The sequence below is a fragment of the Octopus bimaculoides genome, chromosome 2 (genome assembly GCF_001194135.2).
Source record: "Octopus bimaculoides isolate UCB-OBI-ISO-001 chromosome 2, ASM119413v2, whole genome shotgun sequence".
Taxonomy (NCBI): Eukaryota; Metazoa; Mollusca; class Cephalopoda; order Octopoda; family Octopodidae; genus Octopus; species Octopus bimaculoides.
The window spans coordinates 15,150,699-15,163,249 of record NC_068982.1 but is presented as its reverse complement, the minus strand read 5'-3'; the positions used below and the strand labels follow the sequence as shown (position 1 = coordinate 15,163,249).

Sequence of the window (12,551 nt, the reverse complement as noted above, 5' to 3'; positions counted from 1 at the left end):
AACAAACTGTAACAATAATAAGAGCATGTGATCTGGTCTGCAGAAAAAGGAATGGTTCATGCTAAAGCATTTTTGAGTAGAGACAGATGGCCTAGTGGCTAGAGTAGCAGACTTGCGATCGAGGGATCGCGGGTTCGAATCTCAGACTGGGCAGTGTGTGTGTGTGTGTGTGTTTACAAGCAACTTCGGCAGAAGGTAATAGCAAACTTCTGCTGACTCTTTCGCCACAACTTTCTCTCACTCTTTCCTCCTACATCTAGAAGCTCACCTGTGACAGACCAGTGTCCTGTCCGGGTGGGGAACCTATACGCCAATGAAACAGGGAAATTGGCCCTTATGAGCCAGATATGGCTCGAGAAAGAACAAACCACAACAACAACAAAGCATTTTTGAACATGGATCTGCTCAGTCAAGATTAACTTGCATCTAAACAACAATATGGTGGAGGAAAGAAGTGAAATCTCATATCTTCAAAGCTAATGTTAACCCTTTGCCTACCCAAAGCATTATCATAAGTTTGTCCTAAACATCCATGTTAGTTTTGGGTAATATAAAGCTTTCCTTTTATAAGTCACAAGTTACTCTGATGGTTAAAAGAAAATTGGGAAGATGCATGGTTACCATGGAAATATGCTGTGTGTGTCACCATGGTACACAGAACAGGCAAAGGGTTAACTAGAAGACAAGAGAACTTTCATTCTCAACTATCCACGATTCTATAAGATATCTTTTACTTGTTTCAGTCATTTGACTGCGGCCATGCTGGAGCACTGCCTTAAAGGTTTTTAGTCAAACAAATCGACCCCAGGACTTTGGTTTTAAGCCTTGTACTTATTCTATCAGTCTCTTTTTGCTGAACCACTAAGTTACAGGGACGTAAACACACCAACACTGGTTGTCAAGTGGTGGTGGTGGGGGGGGGACAAACACAGACACAAACACACAAATACACACACACACACACACATATATACACACAACAGTCTTCTTTCGGTTTCTTATTTCGTTATTGCCCACAAGGGGCTAAACATAGAGGGGACAAACAAGGAGATTAAGTCGATTACATTGACCCCAGTGTGTAACTGGTACTTAGTTTATCGACCCCGAAAGGATGAAAGGCAAAGTTGACCTCGGTGGAATTTGAACTCAGAACGTAGCAGCAGACGAAATACCACTAAGCATTTCGCCCGGCGTGCTAACGTTTCTGCCAGCTCGCCGCCTTATCTTTTCTGCCTACCAAATCCACTCCACTCACAAGGCTTTGGTTGACCTGAGGCTACAGCAGAAGACACTTGCCCAAGGTGTCATGTAGTGGGAGTGAACCCGGAACCACGTGGTTGGGAAGCAAACTTCTTACCACACACTCAAGCCTGCACTGAAGATGAAGTTTGAAATACAGAAAGATTCCTAAAGGCCTGGACATTAATGTTTCTGTGGTTATCCTATCTTTAACATTTTAGCATTTAAACCGGCCATATCCAGCTCAAATATTCTACTTGGTTATCGTTGAAACTGGTCAGATCTGGCCTCTGATACATACCCTGCAATGTCATTCTGAAAAATAAACAATCACATCATCGACTGTCTCAAAACTTGAAGATAATGCAAGATTAATTCGAAATAATGTGAATAAATACGCATTATATTTCACAGAGTGATCTGAATATTAAACGAAGATCATCTGCAAGAATTCTAATCTTCTTTTATTTTTGGCCACTATATTTGGAGGAGCAGGAGTGGCTGTGTGGTAAGAAGCTTGCTTCACAACTACATGGTTCCGGGTTCAGTCCCACTGCATGGTAGCTTGGGCAAGTGTCTTTTACTATAGCCTCAGGCCGACCAAAGCCTTGTGAGTGGATTTGGTAGACGGAAACTGAAAGAAGCCCGTCGTATATATGTGTGTATATATATATATATATATATGTATGTGTGTGATGTTGTGTATCTGTGTTTGTCCCCCACCAACATCGCTTGGCAACCGATGCTGGTGTGTTTAGGTCCCCGTAACTTAGCAGTTCGGCAAAAAAAGACCGATAGAATAAGTACTAGGCTTACAAAGAATAAGTCCTGGAGTCGATTTGATTCGACTAAAGGCGGTGCTCCAGCATGGCCACAGTCAAGTGACTGAGACAAGTAAAAGAATACAGTTACAGAATCCAAAGGAAATACAGATAAATCTAAAATATAAAGTTATTTAAGTGTCGTCTAAATGACATAAAAATTAATTATTAGCTACGTCCACGATTCTATTTCTGGCAAACATGTCCTATTTTTTCCCCGTTATTTACATTTTGCAAAATGATTCATCCCAGCAATTTATCATACAGAAAACTTCAAGTGGAACAAACAAGATTAAGAAAAAGTTCTGTTTCTTGCAAAAGTTAAGTGGAAAATAGAAACAAATTTCTCTCTCACTGTCTCTCCTCTCTTTCTCCTTCCGTTTCTCTCTCTCTCTGTTTTTCTTTTTTTTTTTCACAAGGTCAGATTTACAATATATTTAGCCATCAAAAAGGTATCCCTCCATTCTTGCCAAGATATGTAGCTGTAAAAGCATCTATCTCTGTTCTTTAGATGTTAATTAAGATTTCAGTCGTGGAATCTTCAACTTATGTGACTGACCACAGTTAGAAGGTATCAGGTGATAATCAGCTAACTTCCTGTTCCATAGCAAAGTCTTCATCTATTATCCATAGTTCTTACTTTCTTGTTTACTAAAATACACATCTCTCTCTTTCTCTCTCAAAATACACTTATTCAATCCACACACTTAGACATACATTTCAACACACACATACACACACATGTATGTAGCTTTAAGATACCAACACGCACATGCAGGTTTTCAATCACAATCATACACATTTTCATTTACTAACTCTGTGAAATCAGATTGGAGCCTGGTGTAGCCATTCCTCAGTCAAATCGTCCAACCCATGCTAGCATGGAAGGCGGACGTTAAACAATGATGATGATGATGATGATATGCAAAAGAAAATTCATGTTAACACAGCTGTTTCCAGCAATAATTGCCAATATACTTCCAGGCAGCATAAACTAAATCACAGACGAAATGTGAAATTTTACAAGCTTATACATCTTTCCAGTGGAGGCGCATGGTTTAGTGGTTAGAGTGTCAGCATCATGATTGTAAGATTGTGGTTTCGATTCCTGGACCGGGCAACGCGTTGTGTTCTTGAGCAAAACACTTCATTTTCACGTTGCTCCAGTCCACTCAGCTGGCAAAAATGAGTAACGCTGCGATGAACTGGCGTCCCATCCAGCTGGGGAACACATACGCCATTGAAACCGGGAAACCAGGCCCATGAGCCTGGCTAGGCTTTGAAAGGGAGCATTTATTTTTTTTTATAAATCTTTCCACAAAAGAGATCAACATCATTATCATCACAACTCTAATTTTACTAATCACAACTCTTATAAATTCTTTAGAATCATCATCATCATCATCATTTAACGTCCGCTTTCCATGCTGGCATGGGTTGGACGATTTGACTTGGGACTGGCAAACCAGATGGCTACACCAGACTCTAATCTGATCTGGCAGAGTTTCTACAGCTGGATGCCCTTCCCAATGCCAACCACTCCGAGAGTGTAGTGGGTGTTTTTTACACGCCACCGGCACAAGGGCCAGTCCGGCGGTACTGGCAACGCTCACACTCAAATGGTGTTTTTTTTACATGCCACCTGCACAGGAGTCAGTCCAATATTTTGTTCACATGCCACCGGCACAAGTGCCAGTAAGGCAAAGCTGGAAACAATCGCGCTCAAATGGTGCTTTTTACGTGCCACCGGCATGGGAGTGAGACCGCTGCTCTGGTAGTGATCCCACTCGGATGGTGCTGTTAGCGCTCCACTGGCACGGATGCCAGTCATCAAATTTGGTTCAGTTTCGATCTCACTTGCCCCAACAGGTCTTCGCAAGCTGAGTTTAGTGTCCAATGAAGGAAGGTTGGCATGGGTGCCAGTGAACCAATTTGGTTCATATTGCTAGGTTGACTCAAAAGTCCTTTGATTCTAGACCTTTCTTCCACACCTGAAATTTCTCCTCTAGTTCAGATAGTGACTCAAATATTAGTGCAAAGTCATCAGCATAGAGAAGCTCCCAGGTGCATCCTGTCTTGAATTCCTCTGCTATTGCCTGCAGGACTATGATGAATAAGAGGGGACTGAGGACTGATCCTTGGAGGACCCCTACCCCTACCTGGAATTCTTCACTGTACTCATTGCCAACCCTCATCTTACAGACAGTATCCCTGTACATGGCTTGTACAGCTCTCACTAACCACTCATCTATCTCTAGTTTCCGTATTGACCACCAGATAACGGATTGGGGGATTCTGTCAAAAGCTTTCTCCAAGTCAATAAAAGCCAAGTGCAGAGGTTTATCTTTGGCTAGATATTTCTCCTGCAGTTGCCTTACCAGAAATATAGCATCAATGGTGCTTCTACCTGACACAAAGCCAAACTCCATCTCATCTAGACTAACTTTCTCCCTAATTAGTTCGGCTATGACCCTCTTCGTGACTTTCATTACCTAATCCAATAACTTGATATCTCTGTAATTATTTGTATCTAATGCATCACCTTTACCTTTGTAGCAGTTGACTATGGTGCTGCTACACCAGTCATTGGGTATAACTCCTTCATGTATCACCTGATTGACTATACAAGTGACTAGACTATAGCCGACATATCTGTGGTGATTCCTGATGGGACGGGGGCTTTCCCTGTCTTCATACCTTCAATTGCTTTATCTACCAAAGTACTGTCAATTCAAATAACTGGTCCCTCTGTTGGATCATTTGACAGACTCTCTTTCTCCCATTCATTCTCTTCATTTAGCAACCTTTCATAGTGGTGTCGCCAAGTCTCTCTCTTTACAGCCTCATTAAATGCAAGTGAGCCGTCATCCATGCAGACACATTTCTCTCCTATGACATCACAATTCTGTCACACACACTGGCTTGCAACACGAAACACCTCAAGTCTTTGGTCCTCACAATGCAGAACACTGGCAAATTTTTTGATATCTGCTTCCCCACGTGTGTGTGTGTGTGCATATATATATAAAGAATATGAGGGGTTTAGTTCACTAGTGATCAAAACAAATAGGTACACGATTAAATATTATAGTTAGTAGGTTCCAAGATCACAGCTAAGGCTCGATCTAGGGATCCGTGTTAGGGTTCTGTTATAGCAGGTATATATTATATTAGAGGAAAAATAAAAACCAAGGCACAACGAGTATCTCAAGTCATTTAGAATAATTTAATTAGGGCAAGGTGAATTACCCTAATTAAATTATTCTAAATGACTTGAGATACTCGTTCCGCCTTGGTTTTGATCTTTCCTCTAATGTGATGGATGGATGGATGGATGGATGGATGGATGGATGGACAGACGGACGGGTAGATATGTATACATACTAGTTGCATTCCACTAGTTTTGAGACATCTTCAAAGTAATACAACATATTATATATATATATGCCCAGCGTCGCCTTTCTGGCACTTGTGCCCGTGGCATGTGTAAGGAATTTTGAGCTAGATCGTTGCCAGTGCCGCTGGACTGGCTCTTGTGCGGGTGGCACGTAAAATACACCATTTTGAGCGTGGCCGTTGCCAGTACCGCCTGACAGGCCTTCGTGCCGGTGGCATGTGAAAAGCACTCACTACACTCTCGGAGTGGTTGGTGTTAGGAAGGGCATCCAGCTGTAGAAACTCTGCCAAATCAAATTGGAGCCTGGTGTAGCCATCAGGTTTCACCAGTCCTCCGTTAAATCGTCCAACCCATGCTAGCATGGAAAGTGGACGTTAAACGATGATGATGATGATGATGATATGCCCCACCACCAAATGGCCACAGCCTTACAGCTGAAATATGTACAATAATACAAGAATACATACATATATACCATCATTATCATCCATGCTGGCATGGTTGGAAGGATTCAATGGGTCCAAGAACTGCATCGTGCTCCAGTGTCTGCTTTCTATGGTTGGATGCCCTTCCTAGTGCCCACCACTTTACAAAGTGTGCTGGGTGCTTTTTTCATGCCACCAACACTATTGAGGCTGCCAAGCAGCTCAGAAACCCCATGGGAGTAGGGACTGGCTTTATGCTGGGGAACAAGAGGTTAAATTATGAAAGTCGTAGGGGACAGAGCAGGTTCTTGTGGAAGAACTACATGGCTACTCACATTTAATATGGAAAGACAGAATGAACATTAGGAGTTGTGATGAGACAGATGGTGATGATGAGGTGTCCAGGTGCCCCCCCCCCACTCAAAGTACATAGTGAGTAGAAGTGGGTTGATGGAGATGTTTGCAAAATTGAATGGGGAACAGATGAGGGAATGAGGAGGCAGACTGCAACTGTAAAATTGAGTGTAAGGTCAAAGGGTGAGTGACCGATGAGTTATCAGTTGGGGGAAGAGAATGGGATGGGGAGAAAGACCAGCAGTATAGTAATAATGATACAGTTGACAATGGGAAGACGAGAGAGAGAGAGAGAGAGAGAGAGAGAGAGGCAGAGAGAGAGATAACATGGTTGGGTAGGCTGCAAGAATAGAGGGAGGAGGAGAGAGAGGCAGACATAGTACTTCATGAGAAGTAATTAGGTTCAGGGAGTGAGGCATGAATTGATGTCACGCGTGGGTGGAGAGCACAATATATATATATGTGGTGTGTTCCAGTATTCAGTTTCGTTGAGGTGGATGAAACTTTCGAGAACTCCATATTGCCAGACATCTTAATCCTTTGTCGTCTCTTCCATGGGGCTCAGGGCTCTGAGGTCAGCCTTCACCACTTCACCATTATTTCTTCCTGAGTCTCTCCCTTCTGCAAATGCCAACTACATTAAGTGATCACCACTTCCTTATATAATTGTCCTCATCCATACGCATCACAGGTCCATACCAACACAGTCTTCTTTCTTGCACACTACGTCTGATTCCTCTTATGCCCGGTTTTTCTCTCAGCACTTGTATACTGTTGCCATTCAGGCATTTTCATCCAACAGAACAGGCTCACCTCATTTCTTTCCAGTCTTCTTAAGTGCTCTGAATTCAAGGCCCCTACCTCATTACTATGCAACATTGCAGTTCTAATACAAGCGTCATGCAATCTGCCTATCATCATCATCGTCATCGTTTAACATCTTTCCAGGCTGGCAAGGGTTGAATGGTTTGACTGAGGACTGGCAAGCCAGGAGGCTACACCAGGCTCCAATCTGATCTGGCAAGGTTTCTACAGCTGGATGCCCTTCCTAATGCCAACCACTCCGAGAGTGTAGTGGGTGCTTTTTACGTGCCACCAGCATGGGAGCCAGTCAGACGGCACTGGCAACAGCCACGCTTGAGTGGTGCTTTTTACATGTATCTTGTTATGATGTTTCATATCCGAGACATCAAATGTAAACAAACAATGAGACTGAAGATGAAAGATGAAAAATGGGTAATGGGCATATATGCCATATTTCGGGAGTTTTCACTCTTTCATCAGCACCTGTCTAAGCTCTTAATCTTTGATCTCATTGTTTGTTTATATCTGATGTCTTGGATACGAAATGCTGTAATAAAATCAATGCTGGCTACAATTTCTATATAAAATCTGTAGAGATGACTCAATCACATAAGAAGACTGCATGTATCACACCTCTTTCAGACACAAAACTGAACTGCATCTCATCTGCCCTATCAGGAATCAATTGTGCTATAACTTTCTCTGTGACCTTCACAACCTGATCCAGTAGCTTGATTCCTCTACAGCTGTCTCCCTCTAAGATATCACCTTTGCCTTTGTAACAGTTTACCATGAGACTGCTCACCATTCATTAGGTATGAATCCTTCCTGTATAACTTGATCTGTCGGTAATTCTGTACTCTATCTCAATGGATATTTCGAGCATCTCTGCATCTATCCCTGATAGACCTGCAGTTTTCCCTCTCTTTGTGTTCTTCATCACCTTACCTATTATGTTCTTGTCGACTTGAATTGCTGATCCTTTTGTAGCGTCAGCATAAGTAAACCCTCTTTATCCCAAACATTCTCTGCATCCAACAGCCTCTCATAATAATACCTCTATGCCACTTCCTTGTCTTCCATATTAATGGCAAATATGCCTTCATCATCCTGGATACACTCTTCACCTATGACATCTTGTTTCTCTCTCACACACTGTCTTGCAATCCTGAACACCCCCACACCTCTAATCCTCACACTGCAAGACATGCACAAGCTTCTACCTCTCTGTCTCACCCTTAGCCAAGTATACCTGATGGTTAGCTGTCCTCCTAGACATTTGGTAATGCTCCCTACTAGCACCTTTTCGCTGGGGTTTTTAAGCCTGTCACTTATCATTTACAGTCCTGTCAACCAAGTTACTTTTGGTTTGGTCAGGACTTTGTTCTAGCCACATGTCTATTCTGTGACCCTAAGCAAATTCCCAGTTTTCATCCCTGCTACAGGTGTATAAATCTGCTTCCCTACAGTCATATGTGTCAGTTAGAATTTCCTTATTTGTTCCCAATTATGGAATCTTCTAATTTCCATATCTTCTTTCCCCATGCTGTCCTTTTCTGTATCTGCCAAGCTCTGAACCATATGTACACACACACACACACACATATGCATATACATATGCATACAAGCATATACATATGCATACAAGCATATACATATGGATGATTGCAAACAAACATCCCCATTATAGAAGTGGAGCTGTTTGTTAGTAATTTTCCATGAAACAGATGTGAGTTGGCAAGAGAAAGAGTACCTGACCCTAGAAATCTACCTCAATGAATTTCATCGGACTCATGCAAGCATTGAAAAGTAGATGTTAAAACAATGGTGATGAAGGTTAAAAGCAGTAAATGTAGGCCTGGCAGGGTACAAATATTGCGGCTTCTAACACAACCCCCAACTTAAGAGCACGTGTTACTGAGGGTGAGCAAGTTTTTTGCAGCATCACCTATTGTCAATCAATATGGTCTTTTGTCATCTCTATAAAATGCAGCATCTTTTAGGTCAGTCTTTACCACTTCATCCCATCTTCCTCAGTATCCCTCTTCTATGGGTCCCACAAACATGAAGTGCACAGCACTTCCTAATGCAGCAGTCATCCTCTCCATGCATCATATGGCCATACTAATGCAAGCTCTCTCTTATATACCACACCTGATTCTGCTAACATCCGATATTTCTCAAAAGTTCACTTCTATTCTGGCACTTGTGCACTTTAACATTGCATATCCATCAGACCAAGTTTGCCTCCAAGGTCATCAGCATATAGGAGTTCCTATGGACAGCCAGTCTTAGACATTTGTGATGGCCTGGAGGACAATAACAAATAAGAGAGGGCTGAGGGCTGAACTTTGATGGACCCCCTACCTTCAGGCTAAATTTGTCATAAAACTTACTATTGAATCTCACTTTACTTACAGCACCTTTGTACATAACTTGTACAGACCTCACAAGCCATTCATCCACAACTAGTTTTCTTAGTGACCACCAGAAGGCCGTCTCCAAGTCAATAAATGCCAGATATAGCAGTTTACACTTAGCCAAGTATTTCTAAAGCAGCCACTAGAATGATTGCATCTGTTGCCCTTCTAGAAATGAAGTCAAATTACATTTTATCTAAACTAGCTCTGTATCAGATCAATTATGCCATAACTCACTCTGTGACCTTCATGGCCTGATCCAAAAATCTGATGCCTCTAGAATATCCACCTACTAAAAGCATCACCTTTGTCCTTCCAGCAATTTATAAAGATACTGCTACACCAGTCATTGGGTACGACACCTTCCTATATTACTTGATTAACTATCCAGGTGACTATCATGTTATCTTACCTTACCAGATATTTCGAGCATCTTAGCTATCATCCATGATGGGCCAGCAGCTTTTGCTATATATATATATATATATATATATATATATATATATATATATATATATATATACTTACAGGTACAGACACATTTATGTGTGTATACATACGTCCGTGCTTGAGTCTCTGTGTATATATGAGTATATATACTCACAGACACACACGCACACATATATATGTATACGGGCGCGCGTACATGAAAGAAAACATGAAATCTGTCAATCGGAAGTTAAGATAGAAGACTCATAATAACTCGAAGATATCTGTTAAGACTAGATGACTCAATTTGTACTTTTACTCGTTTATTTATTCTTGCTGTGATTGCCACTAGAACAGAGGCAAACATATGACAAACATTAGTCACTGTTGAAAGATACTAAAAAGTATGAGTTACATAGGCAAGGTGTTCATGACCACGATCTGTTCTGAACATTCTTACTAAACATACGCATTGTTGAATAAAAATAACACCCTTCCCCGGGTATTTAATATACATTGTGCGTTTGTTGAAGCATCGAAGAAAATGCTTAGTGGTATTTAGTAACGGTCCGTTACTTCCAGGGTTCAAATCCGGGAGGAGGTCATATTCGTTTTTCATTCTTCCGGGCGCGATAAAAATAAGTGGCAGTCTGACCATAAAGACTTATTTTGGCAATCTTTCGTCGAAAGGTTGCCGATTATTTAGTTAACTAACCCTTCCCACAAATTTGGGGTCTAGTGCACATCAGAAATTATTGATTTTACATTTTATCTTTTCAGGGATGATTAAATAAGGTACCAGTTGATCACTTAGGTCGACGAAATCAACTTGCACCTTCCCACAAAATTCCAGCCCTTGTGCCTATAGTAGAAAGGATTGTTTATTATTATTACTATTATTATTATTATTATTGTGTGTGTGTGTGTGTAGGCTAAATAATTAGCTACCAACTAAATTATCTGAGATGAAGATGTATAGTAAAATTGAGAAGTAACGAAATAAAGCAACAATTGGAGAAGTGATTGAATAAATAAAGCAACAATTAAGTATAAACACAAACAACTAAAACAGCAGCAATCAAAAGTGATAGACTATTACAACAGTTGAGACATTGTTCTTTAGCCTTACATAATAACAGCTACCACTATATATATATATATATTATTTTCGGTTGTAGAGGTAATGTAATTAAGAGCTGAAGAAGGACAACTGCTATGATGAAACATACATAAAGGTATTTTGTGACAATACGGATATCCTAATGAGTTCTTTTGCTAGGTGGTCACACATTCAGACAGGTGAAACTGATATAAATGAGTGACACCTTGCTGATTTTTTAACTCTTCCATTTAAGGAATACCTTGTCTTATTTGCAAACAAAATGCGGGTAGATTATAATGATAATAAAATGAATTGTTCAGATTTGAATGGATTTGAAAAAAGAAATTTTTTTAACGATAAAATAAATAATAAGTTGAAATAAATTATGAACGTTTACCTGCAAAATCAAAGAGAAACGTGATAGTACTAAATCCCCACGAATCTGGCGGTTCTTTGATGTTGAAAAGCAACCAAAATCCTACAGATGTTTGCTTGTTTAGTATAGCATCCATCACGAAAAGAGGAGGGATTCTCAAGGCAATGTCAAGGAGATTTTCTAGTCTGTCCCTCCATGTCATACTTTGTGAATGGAAAGCTCCCTTCAATGTTTAAGAAAAGACGATCCCCTCGCTCCAAAACGGGAGTCAAATCTGCCGAACCCACAAACGTTCTGATCAAACTGCAATTTTCGGCAGACTGATCATAAACACAGACAACTCCCGACACTGGTACCGCTTTACGGCACTAGGCTTCAAGATACGCAGAAACTTAATTTCTTTCTAATTAATAATATTGCACCTACCATAAGTGCTGCTATACATCTAAATACATGACAATGCACGTCTCTGCACATAGATTTTTTTTTTCGATTATTTCAATGAACAATATATTGAAGCTGGTTCATATCCTGCAGTAAATCAAAACTATTGAGCAGCTATAAATAACTATTGTTATTGTTGGCTAACTGCTCTATGTATATATAAATATAAATATATACATGTATATATTTATGCTTTATATCTTGGTTTCTTTAAAGAGAGATATTTCTCATTGGGATTGTAGACCGTGGTAAATGCGAAGTTGTGACACGAATGCTTTCTTTCTTTGTTGGGGGTGTGCTCAATGGGAAACGCTGTACGTTCGAATCAATCAGTTTAACATGAGATTAGCGTACTTGAAAAAGAATTTAAAATTCAGATGTGAAGTATATATTTACTGATATACTTGGACTATGTGCGTTAGAAAGAAACAAACAAGCAAACTCATATATATATATATATATATATATATATATATATACTACATTCTGCATAGATGCTGCTTAAAAAGTTTCTCAACTGTGTATTATATTAAAGGCTAACGTTTTCAGTTTTACTTATCCTTTTAGTGAAATATGTTTCACAATGATTTTAAGATACTGACTGATTGACTATAGGTGAGTAGCATGGAGAGAATTGCCTCGGAAGATAAAAAAAAACCCTTGTAGTGTTTAGAAAACAATTGACGTAAACGCCATGAGCTCCGACGAAATCATCAAGTGGGCCGCTACATGGTCTAAAA

The 12,551-nt window shown here is 40.3% G+C and overlaps 1 protein-coding gene across 1 annotated transcript in view; it reads right to left on the bottom strand.

The window, feature by feature from the left end:
- The window catches only part of LOC106876001 (E3 ubiquitin-protein ligase RNF139), a 15,871-nt gene extending 3,659 nt beyond the window's left edge, over nucleotides 1-12,212 (bottom strand). Inside the window, exon 1 of the mRNA XM_014924351.2 lies at nucleotides 11,389-12,212. Within this exon, the coding sequence (XP_014779837.1) occupies nucleotides 11,389-11,569 (181 nt within the window). The 5' untranslated portion in view covers nucleotides 11,570-12,212. The remainder of the gene's footprint in view (nucleotides 1-11,388) is intronic.
- Between the last annotated feature and the right edge of the window lie 339 nt (nucleotides 12,213-12,551).